This window comes from Salvia splendens, chromosome 15 (genome assembly GCF_004379255.2).
Source record: "Salvia splendens isolate huo1 chromosome 15, SspV2, whole genome shotgun sequence".
Lineage (NCBI taxonomy): Eukaryota > Viridiplantae > Streptophyta > Magnoliopsida > Lamiales > Lamiaceae > Salvia > Salvia splendens.
Window position 1 is genome coordinate 4,917,058 of NC_056046.1, and position 22,421 is coordinate 4,939,478.

General features: G+C 39.4%; 2 protein-coding genes across 2 annotated transcripts; both read right to left on the reverse strand.

The window, feature by feature from the left end:
- Nucleotides 1–1,127: 1,127 nt before the first annotated feature.
- On the reverse strand, nt 1,128–20,226 carry LOC121767656 (auxin transport protein BIG-like). The gene is made up of 14 exons (XM_042163987.1): nt 19,761–20,226; nt 19,562–19,668; nt 18,384–18,549; nt 12,235–18,293; nt 10,817–11,434; nt 10,521–10,701; nt 10,115–10,349; nt 5,477–10,027; nt 5,148–5,370; nt 4,385–4,789; nt 4,154–4,297; nt 2,896–3,921; nt 2,075–2,575; nt 1,128–1,989 (listed from the first exon to the last, which is right to left on the reverse strand). The coding sequence occupies exons 1-14, from the start codon at nt 20,032–20,034 to the stop codon at nt 1,270–1,272; spliced, it is 15,210 nt and encodes a 5,069-aa protein (XP_042019921.1). The 5' UTR covers nt 20,035–20,226; the 3' UTR covers nt 1,128–1,269.
- Nucleotides 20,227–21,529: 1,303 nt separating this feature from the next.
- Nucleotides 21,530–21,928, reverse strand: LOC121768702 (vegetative cell wall protein gp1-like). The gene has a single exon (XM_042165239.1). The coding sequence runs from the start codon at nt 21,926–21,928 to the stop codon at nt 21,530–21,532; it is 399 nt and encodes a 132-aa protein (XP_042021173.1).
- Nucleotides 21,929–22,421: the final 493 nt, after the last annotated feature.

The window sequence follows — 22,421 nt, forward strand, 5'->3', positions numbered from 1 at the left end:
TTATTTTAACAAAATACTATAAAACATATAAATGTCACAAGCGGAGTAGTAGTTGAGTCATATAACTTTTACTCATCAGCTTTTTTGCTTCTACATTTTCTTCAGCTCAAGATTCTTCTTTTAATTTCAATACCATATTGTAATCTACACTTGTTTGTAACAATTAATATTAGCCTTTTGAAATTGATGAAATAATAATGTCATATAAAATTAAAAAAATTAATAGGATACACAGGTTCATGTAGTACATGTACTCTGACAACATCCTTAATTACTCTTTTATTTGTTTTGCAGCACTTAATTTCGCCAGCTGATTTTTCTCCCGAAACATTAATTATAACTTAATTTATTGTAAAATAAAATAAAATAAAAATAAATTTACCTAGTAAAAGTCTTCATCTTAGTGGAGTTACTTATTGGATAGTTGGAAGATAAAATTGGGCAATTTAGACTTAGTGTTAGTTAATGGCCACTTAAAAAGACAGAAACAGGAAAGTGTCACCAGGGAATAAGTGTAGGTGAAGAATAAATACTATAATTTTCCACAATCCAGAAAAATTACAATCATGAATCTCAGAACACATTTTTTGGTTTGGAATTGAGTGTTTAGTCAGCTTTCCAAATGCAATTGTCTCTGCAAAGTGCCTTTCTTCTTTTCTCTCTAGCTGCTTTATTCAATGGAAAGGGACTTTGAAATGAATGGGAGGAGTTGAAGTAGTAAAAATAAGATATAGGGCACTAAAAGAGCACTTTGATGGTTATCAAACAAATCATTTAAAAGAAACACAAGTACATATTCATTTAATAACTTTCTCCCTCTATTCGGTAATAGAAGTCATTTTTTCATTTCGATTCATCCGTCAATAAAAATCTCATTTTACTCACTATAAATGAATAAATGGGTCGTAACTGACTGCAATCGCAAACCACATTCTCTTTTCTTTTTCAACTCACATTTCTAAAATCTCATTAAACGATTACGTGTACGGAAGGAGTAACTGTTAAACGAGTTGAAAGTGAAAGCCCTTTCTGCAACATTTGATGAAATAAAGGAAGTTGGTTTTATGTTTGTGTAAGCATTGAAACACCTGGGTGCATTTATAGTCACAGTTGGCAAGGTTGGGATGTACATTTAAAACAGAGGCAAGGGAATTTATTAGACCATAAATGAATACAAATCTGCAATGGCAACATTAAACTCTTGTGGCCTCAGTTTCTTGCACATGTAATGTAACTATACAAAAAAGAGCTAACAAAGTAACAAGATGGTCATTTTCCTAGATTTATGGAAGCATTGACGAAATCCTCGCACCTGGTATATCCAGAAGCTAAAACATCGGACAAGGCATCCATGATGTCGAACGACTCCTGTAGATCGGAGGCTGAGGTGATGTCGTCCAGCCATGAGAGTAGCTCCTTGGAGAAAGCTACCATATCCTTCACATTCGATAATCTCTCTTTCATGACGACCTCCCAAGTGGTTTGGTCTTCCCCTCCCGCCCCTCGTGTTTGGACCGTCGAAGACTTTCTCACCTTCAAGTATCTCTGGAGCTGCTCAATCAACCCAGTGTACACAAGCATGGGCTGAATGTTGGAAAATAATTCGTCAGACCCACTGCCATCTCCCGACTCTGCTCTACGCTGTGGAGAGCGACCTTGACGTTGCATGTATGCATGATATATTCCGCGCTGTAAAAAGGCCCGCCGATGCTGCAACCATGACTCATATGATTCTGAAAGGAGTGAGCTGACCATCATGAACTGGACAGTCTCCTCTGTTCCGCTTGAAGGCTGTTGTGTTCCAGGAGAAATTGTGGAAGACAAATAAGTCGAAATGGATTTAGCCAGATTATTTCGTTGAGAAGAGTCGTGGTCTAAAAGGTGCCATGCCATCTGTATCATGAAAGGCAGAAATTTGGAGTTGCTATCTTTTCCACCACCTCTACAATCAGTGCTGAATGATGCGCCAGTGGCGAACCGAGCTAGCATCTGCAGATACATTTTACATTGTTAATAGTACAACTCTTAAACCTAAGTAAGGCTAGAGAAAGCAAGAGGTAGACTAATAACCTACCAAAACAATGTCATTTGTTAACAACCGCAGCCGGCTTCCATCAGCGCGTCCCAATGCAGTAAGATAGTCCCAGTACTGATCAACATAACGCAAGTATTGTCCCGTTGGAACAGAGGGTCCTCTCAGGGGGAACAAATTATTGCAGAGAGTTTCATTGTTCCTCAAGGCAGCACCATCCCATTCCTTCTTCGGAGTTCTTAGGCCAGCATCAGCTCGTTTAGCCTCTTGATGGCACTGGAAATGTATGATGTTGAAATGGCTGACAGTTGTATAAACACAATCACCACGGGCACTTCCAGAAGTTCCACCACCCAAGTTCACACGCTTACTGTAAGTATAGACACCCAATAAATCAGTAGGTCTCAATCGGTAGCCCTCCCGGCAAACTATGCAAGCTAGCCCATCTTCCTCATCTTCAACATCTTCAAAACCCTCAAGAACGGGCTGAGCAACAACAATTCGCTCACCACCATCTGATGTCACTTGCCACATTCCAAGCCCCTTAAACCACAAAGTAATATTTTAGACTCCAAAAGTAAATAAAAACAACTTATTGACAACAAACACACATCTGGTTTTAAGTCATCAATCATCATCTTTTTTTAAATATTACACGTAAAGGTATAAGCTGCACATCATCCCTGGTTTTATTCTACAGTTCTAATTTTATGTGATTTTTGGAAAATCTTAAAGCTACATGCACCAGCCACGTATTTGATGCAATTAATTCCATAGGAAACACAAGATTCATCCTGGCTGTGATAGGGAAAAAGATACATTACTTAAAACTGAATATTAGTTACAAAAGAAATGAGAAGTACCTGAAGCAACTGTTCTCTTTTCTTCTGAGCTAGACGCCTCATCTCATCACGGGTTGCATGTCTTAGTTGGCAAACTTTTTCTGCTAAGAACCCATTGTCTGTTCCTTCCTTATCAGTAAGGGTATCCAACAAGTTTTCAGCCTTCGCCCCTATCTCGTTTTCACCAGAAACACTCTCTAAAGCATGGAGCAAAGGTAAAACTCCTTCCTCATCTATGCACCGCTGGGTACCCATGTGACCCATTGACAACCCCCTAAGCATAGAAAGTATAAACGGAACAGAAGGCAATGTTAATTTAGCTGCCCAGTCCTCAGTTGATTTAAAACCAGCCTGTGCTACACACGCAAAACACACCTTCAAGTGTGTCACAGCAACTCTAGTAATCCCTCTCTCCAATATGATATCTTTCAATCTCTCCCCACAAGAGCTTGTCTTAAGAGATTCAGAGACCCTGATGAAATTCTCCAGAGCAAATTTTTGTTTGGCAGCTTGCTGAGCAATCTTCTCATCCTTGGGGTTGTCTTCAAATTGCTTTTGTAGCTGGTCAAATTCACTCCAATTTTGCAAATGAGGCTCAAAGTGCTGAATGAGAACTTCCATTGCCGCAGGTTCTCCATAAGTCAAGTATGGAAGGATTCTCGCAACCATCTCTGTATTCCTCTGCTGTTTACTAGATTTCTTAAGTCCTGAAGGATGAGATAATCGTTCCAGGAACATGAGAACAATTTTCTTAGCTTGTTCACTGTTACCAGCATCTTCGCTAGAGACTGTAAACACCCCTGGTGTAACGCTGATGTTATCGCTCGCGTTTGCTTCCAGAGTGAGACTCTCCACAATTAAAAGAATTCCCTCGGCTGGTTCCATAGCATCAACCCAGAAGGCACGTCTGGCGGTTTCAAGCAGTAAACCCAAAGCCCCCAAGCTTAATAACTTTCTTCTGTTATCCCTTGTCTTGCAACAAAGCATTAACAGATTTAGCACAGCAATTAACTGCTCTTGGTTTGACTTCAGATCATCTCGCAGACGCTGTTCATGTAGATGGAAGATTAGAAAACCCAGAAAACGGAACTAACAAGGATAAGGACCAGAAAGAGTTAAAACATAAAATGGCGCAAGCTTCTACTCTTAGGTTTACTCAAGACTTCTATTCAGTAAACACCCTCTCCAAAAGGAGGGGCCAAAACAAAGTAAACAAACACACACACATACACAAAAAAGGATATGAAAAAAGGTTAGTAGGGTGTAAATCCATTCGTACTTGAACCATGCTCAAGAGAATCTCCAGACCACCACATTCTCGTACAGCGCTGGTTATCGCAAACTCAACCTCAGGATCTTGAGATTCCTCTCTATCCTCATCCACTTCTTTAATCATGGGCTCTGTAGCTTCACCATCCAAGCCCTGTGAAGAAAATACTTTCCATTTGATATTAATAAACCATGGGGTGAGTTGCTAAAAGGTGTAAACAATGAGGATTGTAAAGGCAACCTGAAGCCGGTAAGTCACTGTCATTGGAGGACAGTCTCTGGTTGTTGTGGTAGCATTAACAGACAAAAAACCTGTCCCAGAGGCTGCAGCTAAAGTCTGACTATTTGATTTTTTCCAGACTTGCTCATAAACTTGAGGAACACTCAAATCAAGAGAAATAATGTTTCCTGCTACCAACAATTCCATGCCATAATCATCTTCTATCAGTCCCAGGAGGTCCAACTGGTGGCATATCTTATTTTTCACATCTCGCATCAGAGGGCCAATTTCAGCACTTGAATAAGGATTCTTGGTCATTGATCCCCTAATAAATTCCTCCTGAGTATGTGCTTTGTTCAATATTAATAGATATACTGGCTCAGGTTTCGTAGGGCAAATCAAGTTGCAGAGCTGTTCCAAAATAAACTGTGAAATAGACAGTGTGATGGTTAAATTTAGCTCATTGCACAGAATCAATAATTTTGAAATGAAAGGAATAGAAGGGCTCTTGCATAAATAAATAACAAATGGTAAAATAAAGCAATTTTCAGAAAAAAGATGCATTTTTTTCAGGCGCAACTTTTTGTGAAAGAACAAGTTTTCTGTTATGAACTTGTTTTCTCCCAACAAAAAATCACTAATAGGATAATACAATATCAACCTAGTAAAGAATGAACATAAGATTGACAAAAGTAGCAACCATATCACAGAATCCTCTATAGTCAGAAAAGTTTCTTTCAGTGAATTTTCATAGTAAGGGTTGATAAATAAATCAATTACATACCATCGAAGTGCGCCTTTTCTTATCCTCTCCATGAACCTGCAAGCCACCAATACATGCCTGGATGAAATGTCTTTTGTTCTCGTTGCTCTCAAGCAGAAGACTGTCAAGAAGATCTTTAAGAAGCCGATTACAATCGCTAATTAGTTTAGTCTTTTGAACAATTAATCCCCTAATCACAATCAGCGCCTCAAGAACATCGGATAACAACTTCTCTTGCATGAACCTGACAGCCAAATAGGAGAAGTATTACTTAACCAAATATAAATGTATGCAAAAACACACACATAATATATTTAATTGGAAGGAAACTGAACATGATGAATACAAACCTTGATCTGATATTCGGAACCTCCAAAAATTTGCCAAGGAGCTCTATGAGCTTATGAAGAATAAACCCTTGTGATATATCAATGCGGAGGCTTCTCTCCAAAGATTCAACATTGCTCACTTCCCGCATGATTAGCTTGCATATTGTAGATAAACATCCTCGAACAGTTAAAAATATACGAGCATCATCTGAATCTATCATTTTAAAGAGCAACTCAAAATACTCAGCTGCATTTTCACTAGCAGAAAGAGTATCCGGCAACAGCGACATTAGCAAATTCAGTAACCGAAACTGTCTGGATGAACTTTGACCACAAAGAAGATTAACTAGCATGCACATCTCAGATCTTATAGATTGTGAACAATCACTTAGTATAAGTTCAGTAACCCAGGAGCCAAGTTCAAACAATTTTATTTCGCTCTGAGCTGCCTTACAAGAACGCCGCTTCCATCTGAGACCATATTTCATGGCCAGATAATCACATCTCTGAGGCCGAGATTTTTGGCCGACTCTGACTGCCTGAGAAACTTTATACTGCCGCCTCACAAAATCAAGATAAGATGCACCCTTTTCCCATTCAGAATAGCTTAGTAACTGCATGTCTTGAGTCTTCGAAGAACCATCCCAATTTTTCTCAGACGGCTCTGACACAGATCGGTTCGCATTCACAACTGCACTAGAGCCAGATTCATATGAGTTGTTTTCATTTTTCACGGGTAGAAGTGAAGTTGGCTTTCCACTCACTGGCTCTTTATCCACCGAATCAGGTTTTGGAGGTGTACATGCATGCAATATGATCTTCAGGCAAGGTAGAATAACATGCTCAGATATAGCAGGATGTTTGGCACCCAGCTTGATTGATTTAAATAACAACTGGAAGACAATCCGTAATCTTGACTCCCAGAATTCATCTGCTAAGAAGCAGACATCTGAAAGCAACATTAGTTCTTCACGAGTTGTCATAGCTATATCAATGGAGTGATGGTGTTCAAGACAGTAAACAACTTTCTTCTGTAGCAAGCCATTTAACTCTGCTACTGCATTGGCATCTCCCTCTGAGAAGGCACAAAGTGCTGCCCTAGCTTGAACTCTAGCTGTTTTTGGGCCCTGATGTATGTTGTTCTCAAACAATTCTCGCAGAATGCCAGAAGCAACAAGTTGCTTTTTAGAACTGGGATGTTTTGAGAGCACTTGTAATATCTCGAGACACTGGGTCACAAATGTACTAGCACAGCCATAACAACTATTTGGAGATCTCAGCACAACAAATCTCGAGGCTGCAGCATGATTATCAGCATTCTTCTGGTGCAAATAGTTCATCAGCACCCTCCGGAGGCCTTGAAGAGTCTGAACACTTTTACTCACAGAATCAAAGGCTGCTTTGCATTTCTCACCATAGAGCACACCAAGAAGGGCAATCTTACGGTTGATCTTACAGGAAGGTCCAGGCAAAGATACCATCATTTGCTGCACAGAATCTTTCTGTTGAGAATCCATTTCATTCTCACCAATGCTTGAGACAATCTTCAGTAATGGTTTCTTGAAACCCAAGAGCTGTTGATACCTTCGATGAGAATTTTCTGATTCAGACTCTATTGCAGTTAGTCCTCTTTTCATATCGTCATCATTTTCCATGCTGTCAAAAGTAAAGCTTGGCTTCGCCATGAAGTTGAATTCAAAGCGACCATATTTGCTGAAACCACACTCATTGCACAGAAATGAGTCCAGATTCTCATAATTAATATTACGGCATTGCCTGCATTGATAAGCATTCTCATGGCAGTTGCCACAGATTCCATGTTTGTCAGTCACAGGTCTACTACATCGTGGACATTGCAGAGGTTCGAGAGATAATGCTTGAAGATTTTCATAGAAAGAATCCAACTCAATCATAAAATTACATGCCGTTATGGGAACTGGAAAGTCCATTTTGAGTTCTGTCTGATTGAAAGCAAGATGGCATACCTTTGCCCTCTTCCACAAAGACCAGTTATTTTTCAATTCTGACAAATCAGCTACAGGTCTATTGTTGTAGTACAAATTTAGCACTTTCACTGGTTTTGATTTACGAGCATCATGAACATTCATTGTGACACTCTGAATGGTGTAGCTACCTGTGCATTTAACAATGATACGATTGTCTGTGAACTTTGTCTCTGACTTCAGACTTTCGAGCTTCATTCGACTATATGGGACTTCAGGTGAGCTACATGCAACACAAGGCTCACTCTCAAGATAATAACCATCAAATTCAACCAAACCACTCAATGTGTTGTAGATGCGTGAATTTGGATGGTTAGCCAGAAGTTCATTCTGCGAATGAAGCGTCTCAAAGATGCATTTAATTACATCAGAGGTTAAGCATCTGTCAATGATTTCACCATTTTGTTGCTTTAAGGTGTTGTCTGGTGTTTTTCCAAGCAACGAAGCGAGAAGTTCAGTATATTCAATGATGTTCTGACCATACAATGGTAAGTGTTTCACTTTTTGCAAAAGAACCGTTAGCATAGTCTCCTTGAATAACTGCTTACCATGGTACCAGGCACCAAGAAGAACAAACTTGGCTTCCCGACGCACAGTACTTGAATTCCATTCCAATAGAAATGTGTCAACAAACTGCCTCAGGCAGTCATCACCACGGTCCGTAAAGACAGTCAGTGCCTGTTCCATATCCATGTATGATTTCTCCAATGTAGATTCACTTCCTTCTTCACTTTTCTTCTTTTTCTTAGAGTCAAGCGATTGTTCCCCAAACTTATTCGAACTCATTCCTCCGTCTCCACCTTCAGCCTTCTGTGAGGAGTGATTAATATCCTTACCAGTGTAAAATGCCAAATTCAAAAGTTTCAGGGACTGGATAATGCATTCTTCACCAAAAAAGAAAACTCCATTCATGAGGAAGGATAAGACACCTGCATGCCTCAAGCAATACTTCTGCCAGTTTCTAGGTCTTGCTGCAGATACATCAGCAATTGTTAAAAGGCACTTCACCATTTTGACGTTTCTTTCATAAGAAATGGTTCCCTGGAATCCACCAGATTTACTAATGTGTTTATTGAGCTTACTAATTTCAGTAGAAAATTGCCAGGTATCTCGTACACTGTAATAGTGTGTCTTGCTACCGCAAACATGCAAAAACAGCCGCCTAGCATACCTCCTTATGAAAGTTGTATGTGGATTGTTGATGTAACTGCAAAGGACATCTTGATAAGCATCAAGCTTCAAATCCCTACCAGAAGGAATCTTGTGCGTCTTCTCTTTCTCCCCACCTTTATCGTGCTTTTCAGGTCGAACTAAACAGTAAACCAACCGAAAAGTATTCTCGAGCAATAGACGGTGGTAGTCAGCAAAAATATCTGAACAGTGTGATTTGGCATATGAATCTGAGAAGAATGGTGAAAAATTCCCAGCAGGGAGCTCTCTTCTGATTGTTAACAGTGCACCACAGCCAGGACCAGTATTTGATCCTTGAGTTTCAGCACTTACAGAGGGAGACTTAAAGACGTGCACAAGCTGCTGCAGTATGTCCATGAGATAATTAATAAAGACCTGTTGCCTAAGAAAGCTGCACGCTCTATGCAGAGAAGATGTGAAGTCACTTTTCTCTAGGCCGTCAGAAGTAGATGAACTTGATAATGATACGGAAGATAAGATCTGGATGGTCGTCTTGTCCTGGGAATCTGTTTCCCCACCAGATTTTGATACAGTAACATCACCCCCCGGTTGGTTCCAGTTACGCAGCATAAGGGTGAAGAACATAAAAATAAGTATCATCACTTCCCCAAAAGATGAACGTGTCCGGGCTTCAAATGGTTTATCCATTTTAATCTCATCTATGAACCACTTTATTAGCTTCTCCAAATTTAAGCTCTCAACCTCCACACTACCAGTAAAAGGACCACCAATAGCTGAGGACAATCTGTAAAATATCTGCATCACAGGAATAGCTTGAACTCCAGAAGTACTCTCTGTCCATCCTTTTAGTTGTCCAAGGAGCTCAGAGAGAAGTAAAGAATTGACAGCCCTTTTAGATGCAGATATGGTAACAGAGTCAACCGTTGAGTACTCCCCTGACTCATTCGGCTCCAACTCATGAATTGATGGATCTGAATCATGTATGTTGACATCAGCAGCAACTGGCAACATATTAGCGTCACTTAAATCATCCGTGGGCAGGTGAACTTCATTACCGTCCCCACTGAATGTCTCTACTTCAATTGAAATTGCAGTCATTCGATGATCTCTAGAATGTGGTTGAGCAAGTCTCTCTGCATCTAGCACTTCATAACATGCTTCACATAAATCAAAATCAGGACAAACAGTACAATGCCATCTGCGCCTCAATATAGGAACGGTTGAGCAACCATCACAGCAGTATTGCACAGAAGAAATAATGGAATCTTCTTCTACCATAATTGGATTAGTTCCACTAGTAGCATTTATAGCATCTGCAGGAAGAGAAACAGATGTTGCATTCTCCATGGCATCATCAGCACCTAACATTGTCTGCTTTGGAAAAGGGACCTGAAGCAGTCTAGAAGATATAGCCAAGCTGAAAAGGGAGTAGCAAATGTAAGTGCATGGGCAGTATACGAAGGTTAAGTCAGTTCACAAATCACAACTTTCATTATAAATGTACCTGCTGGCGCTTTGAACAGCCTCATTAGTAGAGAAAAGAAACTTTTTAAATAAAGTAACAGCAGGGGCTACAGATGGCAATCCTGAATCTTTTCCATGTAATGTCAGGCACTCCGCAAAACAATAGATAAGTTCCACAGACGAGATGACAATGTTGTTCATAGTTTGTGAGTTTGGCTGTTCTACATCCAAAATTCCCCACAGCACTTGCATAAGCCCATCAACTACGTCAGAACCTACACAATAAGCAATGCTTCTTATATATGATTTAACCGGGAGCAACTAAAATCATCTCCATACACAATGAAATACCCTCCTTATTATAAAATGAACTTGTGAAAGCACAGTGAGTAGATAATCTAGTAACGAAATTATTGCATGTATCTAGTATGGCGATTAAACATTACCATTACTCTCAAGAAAATTTGCTAAGTTTGAGCGCCGATGCAGTGCAATCTTGGAAACTGCTCGCATCTGCGCTGTAAACTCCTCAATAATCCACCCTGCAGCAAGCTCCCCCATTCCCAACTTCGACAAGAGTGTGGCTATAGACTTTACCACTCCACTAAGACGCATGTTGTCCTTCACCTGAACAGAGTATCCAGAGCCAACATAAATCAAATGAATAAAAAACCTCACATAAAACGAAGATTGGTGAAAAATGAATAGATAAGCAAGTATCACATCAGATATCAGAAATTACTTGGTAATAGATCTCTCTTCTGGGAAAGACAGCCTGCAGAACCCGGCTGGCAGCAGTCTGTAACAAAGGCTCCCTATCGCTCTCGAATATTGTTTCCAGTACTTGCATACATTTAAGGTGGCTTCCCTCCACTTTATTATCTTCAATCTTCGGGGATCCCTGAGGTTTCCCAGACATATAGATCCTAGATAGGAGTTTAAGTCCGTCAGCTACCACTTGCTCCTGTATAGAAGAAGATTGCATAGCCGGAGACTTTCTGGCTGAACCTATGGACCACGAATTACCACCAAGCACCCGAGCTTCCATATCCAAAATGGTATCCATCTTCTCTTTCCAACCAAATTCATCTTTCGCTCGGCCATATACTTCTAAAGAGTCTATTCTTGGCAAAGCAGATCCACTAAAGGTTCGACCAATAGATATTGTAAATTCTTCATCAGCTAGAAGTGATTCAGCAACAGTGAAGGGAACATCATACCAGGAGCGCATTCCTTCATCCAGTTTTATGACTCTCTGAAATATAGTAATTTCAGAAGGAATGTGGCTTCCTGATGTGTTACCAACGTGCAAGCGAAAACCAACCATGACAGTGTCAGGATTTGAATTGGACACTGTTATCTAAAGAACCAAGAAAGGTATTGTTAAATAATTGAAAATATAAGCTACAATACAACTAGTTGCCATACACTGCAAAATAAATGTCCATGTCATAGTTCACCACAACAACAAATATATACTAAGCCCCATTCATTTTATTAATCTTCCCGAGCTTTGACACACAAATTAATAGAAAAAAAATGGCCCCAATTAACCTTAATTAATGAGGAGAAGAATGTGAAAAAACTATGACATTTGGGAATCAATATACTTTGAGCTAATTAATGAGGAGTTGAACGGATAGGGGTAATTTTAGTTTAAAAGGAGAAAAGAACAACTGAGATGCAAAGAACTGAAAACTAAAAAACAACTATCAGCATGGGAGAGAGTAAAATGAAAAATGCACAGCTTCTTCAGCAGTAGATCAAGTTAGATTAATCATACAATGAAATCCTATATTTCAAATAACTACACCACATAAAATGTAAATCCATTATCATTTTTATTCTTTCTAGGAAATATTTTCACATAATTCTACCATTAGAAGTTATTGTAAGAGCACATTCCATTCTGATAGCCCGTACACTGTTCCTAATGAATGCAAGTGGGTAGCCAGAAATTAATGCAGATCAACTCAAAAGGAGTAAACTACGTTTATTGATCAACTGCATCATGTTAACAAGTGCACGCATGAATAGATGAACATTATGTATGATCTACAGTGAGGGAAGTCAGATCGCGACAGAAGCAAACTTGTGTAGCAAGAAAATGGAGACCTGTAGATATGCTTTAATCCAATCAAAACAATGAAGTAACATTACCTTGAATCCAGCAGGGTTAGGCCCCTCCAGAAATCCATCTTCAGATGCTAAAGTTTGCTTTGCACCCTCAGAATCACTATTCCTAATGGCATCACCAGTAAATTTCACATCTTGTGTAATGCAGACAGTTTTCTCAAAGAAATCAAGTGAAAATTCTGGTTTTGCACCCCCATAAGCTTTGTTTTTCAAAATACCAGAACCCAATTTCTTAACCTTATCTGACATCAAATTTACACCGGTCTCCACCCCAGCAGGGATGTGGGAGTATATCTGAAGACTTCCATCTTCATGCAGAAGAAGACAATGGATTTTGTCTTTTGTTAAAGGCCTATCAGCAGTAACTCCAACCAAAGGAGAAGTTGAACCCCCGGTGTGCCGCAAATTCTGTGCAAGCACTTCATGTTGTCCCAAAGAGATAGCAAGTATCCCATTGGATTTTAGATTAGAATAGCACACAAATAGCCCACTACCACCCAGTAACTCTTTCCAACGATGCAAACCAGCAGGCTGGAGCTTACCATCAATGTCATTCTCATGCACTGCAGATGTCTCTATCACAGATGTTACATCTGGATTAAAGCTGCCAATTATGGAACTCCCATCTTGATATGACAGAAAGAGCAATTTGTGAGTAGGTGAAAAATACAGTGAGGAGCCCTTTCCAGTTTCAGTTCTGCCCTCTACTTGAATGATTTCCTTTAAAGGCCTGCTACTGACATTTGCTTTTGCTGACAATTCCAACCTATACAAGTTTCCAGACTCTGAAAGGACAATGAGAAACATTCTACAGCAGGAAGCCACCAAAAGGGCTGCATCAACAATTGTATCGTCAGGCAATGTGATATAGTGTACAGGACTGATATTGTCTTGAGAGAGATCATAAATTTTTATGAATCTGTTTGTCACCACCATCAGCTGAACCTGGGAACTGGGAACCCATTCAACACGTCTGATATATGCACCTTGTAGAGCAAGCTCAATCGCTAATCGATCAATCACCTCACCTCGATGATTGACGGTAAGGACCTGACAATCTTCATAGCCAGCTACAACCAGATAATTCTCAACAAGTGCATTGAAAAGAAGATGAACGATCTCAAATCGAACAACATTTTTAGAAAGAGGCTTCACATTAGCCTTATCTGCTGTCACAGGAGCAATAGTAGCTTGCCCAATTAATTGCCCAACATCAAATAGGGCTACTTTATCACCTTCACCAACAGCTAGTCGACCTCGGCCACTGACACTAAGTAATGATTTGACTAGAGATCCACTTGTCAGATGGGATTTGAGCTCCTTTGCATTCGAATAATCTGCTTTTATCTTCAAGTCTAGTGAACCGCTTTTGTATGCCTTCTTCAATTGTAAGAGGTCGTTACTGTAGTGGGGCACTTCCACTTTTGCTAAAGAAACTTTTTTATCTCTTATCATGTTGGAGTCTCTGTTTCCAGTAATGTAAGGTAAGAATGATGAGCAAACCCCTAATATACGACTTTCAACCTCCAGTTCATCAAGCAGCAGCGGCATCCTTTCCTGGACTTCAATTGGAAGAGATAACCTGGTAGAGGAATCTAGGTCTATCAGCGAATCCTCATCAACATCTGAACCACTGTCAGGAAGCTGATCACCATTCTCTGAAAGAGAAAGAAATGACTGAAAATTACCAGCACTACGTTCAGGTGCACCACTATTACTTCCAGTAAATTTTCGAGGCTTCAAGCACTGACAACTGCTACCTCGAACACCTCCTGCACCACAGTCACAGAAAAACCTACTAGAGCGGGAGTACACAACACGATGACCACGATGACAAACTTTTGCACAGACGGAGCAGCAGCCTTTCGAGACTGTAAGATCACACGTGTAACAGAAGTACCAGTGCTGTTCCATAAAGTTGCTGCCACTAGAAGTGAAGGTGCAAACTTTAGATGCAAGCGCTCTCTCAGTGTTACTATCCTCCTCCTCATCCCTATCAATGCTACCTAACTCACCATCTGAGGTCCCATCATCTTCATCGTCGTCAACTGAAGTTGCATCACAGTCAACAGATGCTGGAGCTCGATTAGCAGATGGAACCAAATCATCAGCATTTTTCCTTGAACAAAGAGTTCCAGAAGACAAAGTCCCTAAACCTGAACTACATCTAGAAAGGGATTTCCCAGAGGACTTCTCCAAGGTGCAAGTGGGAGACCCACAATCACTGGTGATCATTGTAAGGAATCCAAAAAGATACTTCAGTCCTTGAATCAGGCGCTCATCATCAGCCAGTTTCTCCATCAACTCAATAGTTCTCTGCAGCAGTGACTTAATCAACAATTCCCCTTTGGAGAGCAGAATGATAAAATTGTAATAACTTTTAGCTATATTGAAATCATATAGAGAAAATGCACTCTCCAGAGGAACTAGCAAGGCTTGATGTAGATGGATCTGTGCTTCCTGCAGCTTGGATTCACTAGTGGGAGACACAAGACTCGTCAGAAAGTTCATGGTTGATTCTCTTAACGAAACTGAACCTCCTTTTGTAGTGTTAACACTAGGTATTTCTGCAAGAGATCCCAGTAACCTCATCTCTAGCCACTTTGATAGAGAAATCAAATCCATGCCAATAAACTTCATCTGCAACTTCACTTTGACTTCAGGGTAATCACCAGACAAAAGATCTGTAAAGAAATTGAGCACCCTCATATTTACAGATTCAGAAATGCAGTGATCTAGAGCATCAAACAGAACCAATATATCTCCACGTTGGGACTCCTGGAAGTTCTTATTTTCAGAAGTATCCTGCATAGAGAGAAAAAATTTGAAAATACTGCTCCTTGAAGGATCTCCCTTTAGGCTGTTGGCCATATTAACCATCTTCACCACTATGTATTCATGGATACTTCTATCAAAGTCTTTTTCTTTATTTATACTTCGCAGAAATTCTTCCATGCGCTTCATAATGAATAAATTGATGTAGTCTGGAGCATCAGGACCCATTTTCAAGGCTTGGCAAATGTGATCAAATTTACCCTCAAGACTTTGAAAAACCTTGTCACACTTCATCGACAAGACTGATTCAAGAATTTCATTGATCACCTCATTTTCCTCCAAATCAGCTCCTCTTGAAACTGTTATATCAAGTAGTCCGTCAAGACTAACAATAATTCCTTTCATGTTGAGGATACATGAAGACAGAATTTCTGTTGGAAGTTGAAGATGCAGGGGAAATCCATGGAGTGCAACTTCCCAGAATATTTTAGATCGAATTCCCAGAGCAAGTTTTTCAACAATTTTACTTAACCTCGACGGAAGCTCATAAAGAGAGTCGAGAAGGCATGGTTTGGTGCCCAACTTTTGGGGAAATTCATCCTGCATGTTGTTATCTAAACCAGCATATTCAAGAAGCAGAAGAGGGAAAAAATTAACAGAAGAGTGAAGCCCATTTTGGAACATTGAAGCTAAAGCCATCTGATAAACCCATAAGTATCTCTTCAGTAAAGATGACAATACTCTGAATAGCATCGCAATTTGATCAGCAGTGAAAGATTTGTAGACAAATTGTTTAGTCAACCCGAGAAACTCAGCATCCAGATCAGTGATATCTGGTTGATTAGCTGCCTCTAGTTGGTGTGAATTTCCATTGTTGAGTCCCTTGGTGCTAGTAGAAAGCATGGATAGTACAAAAGAAATCCAGGATCCAGTCCTGAAGAAGTCCCACCCGAGTTCCTCGAAATCATCCCGCATAAGTGAACCATGCAACTGCTGAAGCAAATTTAACAGAACACCTGGGATGGTGCTGTAGTCATTGCTAGGGTGGGACTGACCTAATATAAAATGACTGGTAAAATGAAAGTTCTCCATATCTAAGACATCAAGAACCTTGACACCACTGAACGGAACTTGCATACGTTTCAGAGACAATCCCTCAGTTGGACTTGGAATATCCCAGCAAAGCACAAAAAGATATCGCTCAAGAATAAGCTCATCAGCACTGGCAGCCTTTTTACCATTCCAAAGTCTAAGAATCTGTGAGAAAGTGGCAATTGTATTTTCCCAACTCAAACCAAACCCTTCCACTGCTGGAAAATCTCTACACAGAGAAGCTGGAAGGGGAGCAATATCAATTAACTGATTCAGCAAAGTCATGTTTGCTTGTGTTCCACTGGAATTCATTATATCCTCCAGAGCAGTGGCTGGCCAGGATGACCAATAGTTAGTAGAACCAGGTGTGCTTAGCACGGAGGATCCCCTCAATTTAGTTCTGAAGTCCAACAGCAGCAATGATGGACAAGCACGCGGGTGATACATCATATGACGCAGTACCAAAACCAACCGTGAAACCAGTAAAAACCAGCATGACAACTGCATACTATCAGAAGTCGTCGAGGGAATATCAATAGCTTTAAATGATGAAAGTATTTGATTTGCCAGCACGCCCTTTTCCTCATCAGATGACAAATGAAAAGCCATTAACATAATCTCAATGTGAAACAGAGAGGGCAGAGTTTCAACAATATCTTTCAAATCAGAGCTTGTTGAGCAAATTGTTTTCGCCTTTTGATGAATAAATTTGAAAAACAGCTGGTAGATTTTGGTTCTTAATCTAGAACCAGAAGAACCCTCTCGACAAACAAGTATGTGGGCAAGCAAAGCTAGCATCAGATCATTGTAAAGATGCGCACCATTCTCAACTGTCAGTATTTTGTCAACAACTGACTCCTCAAGAGATTCAGGGAAAGCTTGAAGCAGTACAAGTTTCTGCAGCAGTTCAAAGCAATACAAATGAACAGTCCCAAACTTCTTTTCTTCATGCACAATTAGATTATTATCACAAGTCCTTTCTTCAGGATAATAGACCTGACAGTTGAGTATTGATAGCAAAATATCAATATGGTTGCCATTAAGCTCTTTAATTGCATTTTGATACATCCGTGGATGTGACTGAGGAGAAAATACACAATTTTTTAGGAAACTTAGCAATTCAGTTGCTGCTTGAAATGGCATATTACTGAAACCGGGTACAGAACTGTGTGTAGCATTTGACTGCTCACACGCATCAGCGGAACTAACAGAGCGAACACCCTCAGAAAAAAGATCCCCAAAAAGGGCTTCATCTTCATGACAAGCAACACTTTCCACTTCACAGGTGGTAGAAGCTTTCGTCCCGTTGGAACATGACCTTTCCAATAATGGCTCTAATTTTGTGCTCTCGGAATGAAGGAAGAAAAGAAGATGCATCACATTGTCCAGCCATTGAACTGATGATGGAAATAATATTTCAAGCAAGTCCACCTTAGTATGCTTTTTCAACAATATTACTTTCTCAGAACCGACATGGCATGAAGGAGAATTGAGCCCTAATTGACTGTCTGGAAGCCCAGCATCATCTAACTCAATGAAATGAAGAGCCTGATCCTTAATATCTGAAATGAGTTTTAGAACAAAAATAACCACCCTTGGAAAGTAAGCCAGGGGGGGTTTGTGGCTGGGCAAATATTTATCAAACCTCCAGACATCACAACCCAAATTCTGCATAACAGAAGCCGCCACACATGCTTGGATGTTCTGGAACACAAAATTCTTACAGAAAGTTGCTTGCATTACTCGAAGAAATTCCTCCAATATGTGGGCAGCAAGACTTTCATAACTACTTTCAACAACAGTGTTGGCATTTACAAACTCAAAACCAGTTCTGAACAATATAGGTAATATATCGATGAAGGAAGCAGCAGAATGCAACAGAAGGTTGTCTGAGTACAAAATCGGATGACTCTTAGTAACACTTCCCAGCAAATTCAGTATTCTTAGACAAGTTGAAAATTTTCTCCGCAAATTTAGACTGGTCTGTTTTTCATCCGATGACACTGGAAGTTCTACAACTTCTTTGCAAAGTAAGATAAGACGATGATTGCATCTGAGATGAATAACAGCCCAATGCTGAGAAAGAGATGTCAACTTATTTGCATTGGAAGGAATATACTGTGCAACTGGATTCACAGGATCAACTTGTATGGACTCGGAAATAAATTGTATCAATAGATCATTGTCTGCTTCTTTTTCCAGAGAGCAAATGGACCCTTTAGAAAGAAAGAAAAATTAGGAGACACATAAGGCAGTGAAAGAGGATAAGGACAAACTATGATCCTATCTTTTCTATGAAACAATACCTTGAAGCATACACTTAACATTGTCCTGCCACAAAACATCATCATCTTTATTAACAGAACTAGGCAACAAGTCCACAGGAATGCTTGTTGGACATGACAGAGAAATGTCTGATTCCTTTTGCACCCCATCAGCTAGCAATAACTCCAACAGTTGTAGCATTGTATTCTGGAAGAGGGAGATAAGTAAGACAAAGAAAAAGGATGATATATGAATATTTCTACAAACAAAAATATAGTAATAAAACAATTGGGCAAAAAGAACAAATGAGTTCCTCAGTGGGAATGAACAACTTGCTGGATAGGTTTTTATATCCTACAGTGCACTCAACCCAATCATATACTTGTATCATGAATATAATGCATGAAACCTTAAATCAGTATTATTAAGAAAATAAGAAATTATAGTTCTAAAAAGAATTCCAACTGCGAATCAACAACGGCATGCATAGGGGTTCAGAATTATCTAGACATAATTGATCCAAATGAGGAAACCGCTGAGACAATCTCAGGCCAGCCAAGAGCATTATGACTGGTAGATATGAACGAAGCAAATCACGTGCATAAATGGAACCTCTAGTGTATAGTCATATTTGGAGCGAGCTAAAGAAATTGCGCATCTCCTATTTTCTAACAAGCCCGATCACGCTCGAATACACCCAATAACAAATACTAATATCCATGCTGCAATACATTATCTGAAGACAAACGAATAGCATTGTGAAGGAAATCTACCAAGGATCAGAAACCAACACTTCTATGCATAGATTTCATCCACAAGGCCACAGGCCCACAACACACATATCTGTTGAAACCATTCACTAGTTACAGATACAAAATACCAAGCATCCCAAAATATAATTAGATCAGCAGACAAAAGACTGGACAAATGCAATTGCAAATGGGGGCACAACCTTCTAATAGCAAGTTTTTATAGTGAACTGCTACATAGGAGAATCTATAGCCAAAAGCGATTAAAATCAAATAAAAATGCATTATTGAACTGAAACAACGCTACCAAATCACCAGAAGTTGCACAGCATAGAACACGGAAAATCTGTCAGTCTCACAGTAATCATGCGCCTTGAGTAAAATAAAACAGTAAAAACAGGAATCATATAAGAACAGCATGACAACAGAACTTGAAGTAAATCAGTCTCTTCAATAAGTAGCGAGAAAACCTGAAGAGTTGAATCATCACTTTTCCCAATCCATTTCTCCAAATAACACAAAGCGAATTCAATCGACTGCTGGACCACCGCCACAACCACAGGCTCTACTTGCTCAACTGCCGCATACAACAGAACCACAGTCAATTATCACTCATCCGAAAGACGTCTATAAGTCCGAAGCTAAAGTAATAACTACCAAAACACATACCAGACAGAGATCGGATTGCTTTAACAACAGCAATCGAGACACACGCCAGAGCGTGAATTCGAGTTTGCTCCCAGACCTCCAACCCTAACTTACCGCCACCTTTACCAGCATCGCCGCTGGAATCAAAATCGACCGGCCTCACGGACTGCCTGAGGATTGAATAGAGCTTCTGGAAACCTACTCGGAGCACGGACGCCGACGCATCGGAGCGGAGCCTCTGAGAGAAATCGTCGGACGACAGAGCGACGACGAGAGCAGCGATCTCCTCCGCCATGACACTCCGGAGGGTGTGCAAATGCGCGATCAACAAAAGTTCATGAAGGCAATTGATCGGAGAGCGGAAGACAGCTCTCGCGATGGAAATTAGAGAGTGAGGAGAGATTTCTCGAAAGGAATTCGCAGAAAGTGAGTGAAGAAAGCTGACAGAAATTTTGCTGTGGTAAGGGTTTAGACGGGAAGCTTGAGAATTGAGTTGGAAAATGGAAAGTGTAATTAATTTTGAATTTGTAGTTCATAAAATAAGATTAGCATTTTACGTTGGTACAGTACAAAATATTTTAACTAAACATACGAAGCATTTGATATAATTCCATTTCAGTTTGATACTTTGATATATATTCCGTGTCAGGGTTTTGATCCATGCAAAACCATTTTTAATACAAAAATGCAGAATCAAGCATACAAAAGTCATTTTTAGGTCATTGTAAGCTTATTTTTACGTCATTATAGTAAGGATGACATGAAATTATCTTAACATGACCTCAACCCAAAGTTTATAATATGACCTAAAATTGCTTTACAATGACCCTCCGTGTTTTTGTTTAATTATTGATCATTGGATTGTCAAATCTCATGGTCAGGATTTGGTCTGGATTTTGTATTGAGATCAAGTTTTGTATTGATCATTTTCCTTCCGTGTCAATGACATTAATTTTTGTTCATCCATGTAAATAGAAAAAAAAATGATTAACATAGTCTTGTTTCCAATCTACTATAAACTAACTGTTTTTTTTCTCATTTAAATCGATAATTCGAATGCCACGGACACAAAATTTGACAATGCCGAGTGTTCGATGATGAAATGTATATCATTAATGGGACCTAATGGAATAGTTTTTATTAATCATGTTACTTTAAAACTTTTTATAGCAATATAAAATAATGATTAATCGTTTAAAGCTAATGGAGTTTATAAGAATAATCATTTTACACCATACAAACCTGCTTACTTAATTTTATTATTTCCTCAAATTTGTTCAGAATAAAAAAAAACCTCAAAACTTTTTTTTCGTTTCCCAACACATAGTATATAGTTTAACAGTTTTCAATGAACAAACATATTGTATTAATGGTTTTAATCGATTATATGACACCACTCTATCATGTATTGATCTCATAATAAAAATTAGTGTGCATAATTAATTAACTCTTGAAATTGGATTAAATACTTATCAATTTTGTGAAGTTTGTAATGGAATATTAAATGATGATGATTAAATTTCTTTTAAATTGTTTTATCTCTTTATAAAATATTGTCTTTTGACAATATTTAAAATAATATTATTTCATCAAAATAAATATTTAGTTTAGTGAAATCATATAAGTTAAAACGTAAAAGATGATATTTTAAATAAACAATTGAAATGGCTAATTAAGACTAATATAGTACGATCAGAATTCAGAATTACGTATAAAACGATAACATAGCAAAGCTAAAACGCAACCAAGCAACTAAATTTATTAATTCATCATTTATAGCTGCAACATCATCACGGCTTAGAAGAGACCTCAGCCGGCGGGCGTCCAGGAATCCCAGGTGGCAGGAACGGAACAGGAGGCAGAGGTAGAGGAACCGGGAGTTCTGGCGGCGGCGGCGACGGAGACGGAACCACACCCGGAATAACCGGCGGCAAGGGCAAGGGCAAGGGAAAGGAAGGCGACGAGGGCGGCGGAGTAGGCAGCACCGGCGGAATGATCGACGGCGGAGGAGTAGGCAGGACCGGAGGAATCAAGGAAGGAGGCGGCAGAAGGGGGTTGGGAGGCAGTAGACCGGGATTCAATGGATTTGGCGGCAGAAAAAACTTTTCGCCGGCGGCGGAGGGGGGATGATGCCTGGCTTCTGACAAGAATGGGGAAGTGAGCAGGATGAGTGTAAGAATCCCAGACATTCTGACTAGTTGTGATTGTGTACTTCTCTAGTAGATGGGAATGCTCCTTTTATAACAATTGTATTGTGATAGAGCAATCTAGACAAATTTGTAATATTGGAAAAAGTGATGCTAAATGGCCATAATGTGGCCGGTCATAAAGAGTTAATTTAGTCCATTTACATGTATAAAAAAATTAGAAATACCGATATAAACTTCTATGTGTGTGAATGGACTTGTGAGTTGATACTTATCTTTGAATTCCATTACGTAAAACACATTAATATCACAAATTACTGTATACATTGAGTAACAATCAAGAAATGACAGTAGTAATAAGTTGAGCAAAAACTACGAAAGAGCAACACTAACATGTTGAGCAACATATAATGAAGATGATAAAAAAGTAAAATCAAGTAGTATTAAACCAAAAATTTAAAAAAAAAAATCAATTTTTTTGTTATTTAATTAATTTATGGCCGGCCATAATGTGGCCGCATAGCATTATTCTATT

Bases quoted from the DNA above. Each gene is read 5' to 3' on its own strand.
- LOC121767656 (XM_042163987.1), bottom strand. From the start codon at position 20,034: ATGGCGGAGGAGATCGCTGCTCTCGTCGTCGCTCTGTCGTCCGACGAT. The intron at 4,790-5,147 runs GTATGTAATTGA...TCTATTTCACAG, and splicing joins AGAAAAGGCGCACTTCGATG to TTTATTTTGGAACAGCTCTG. The intron at 1,990-2,074 runs GTAGGTTATTAG...ATGTATCTGCAG, and splicing joins TAACAAATGACATTGTTTTG to ATGCTAGCTCGGTTCGCCAC.
- LOC121768702 (XM_042165239.1), bottom strand. From the start codon at position 21,928: ATGTCTGGGATTCTTACACTCATCCTGCTCACTTCCCCATTCTTGTCA.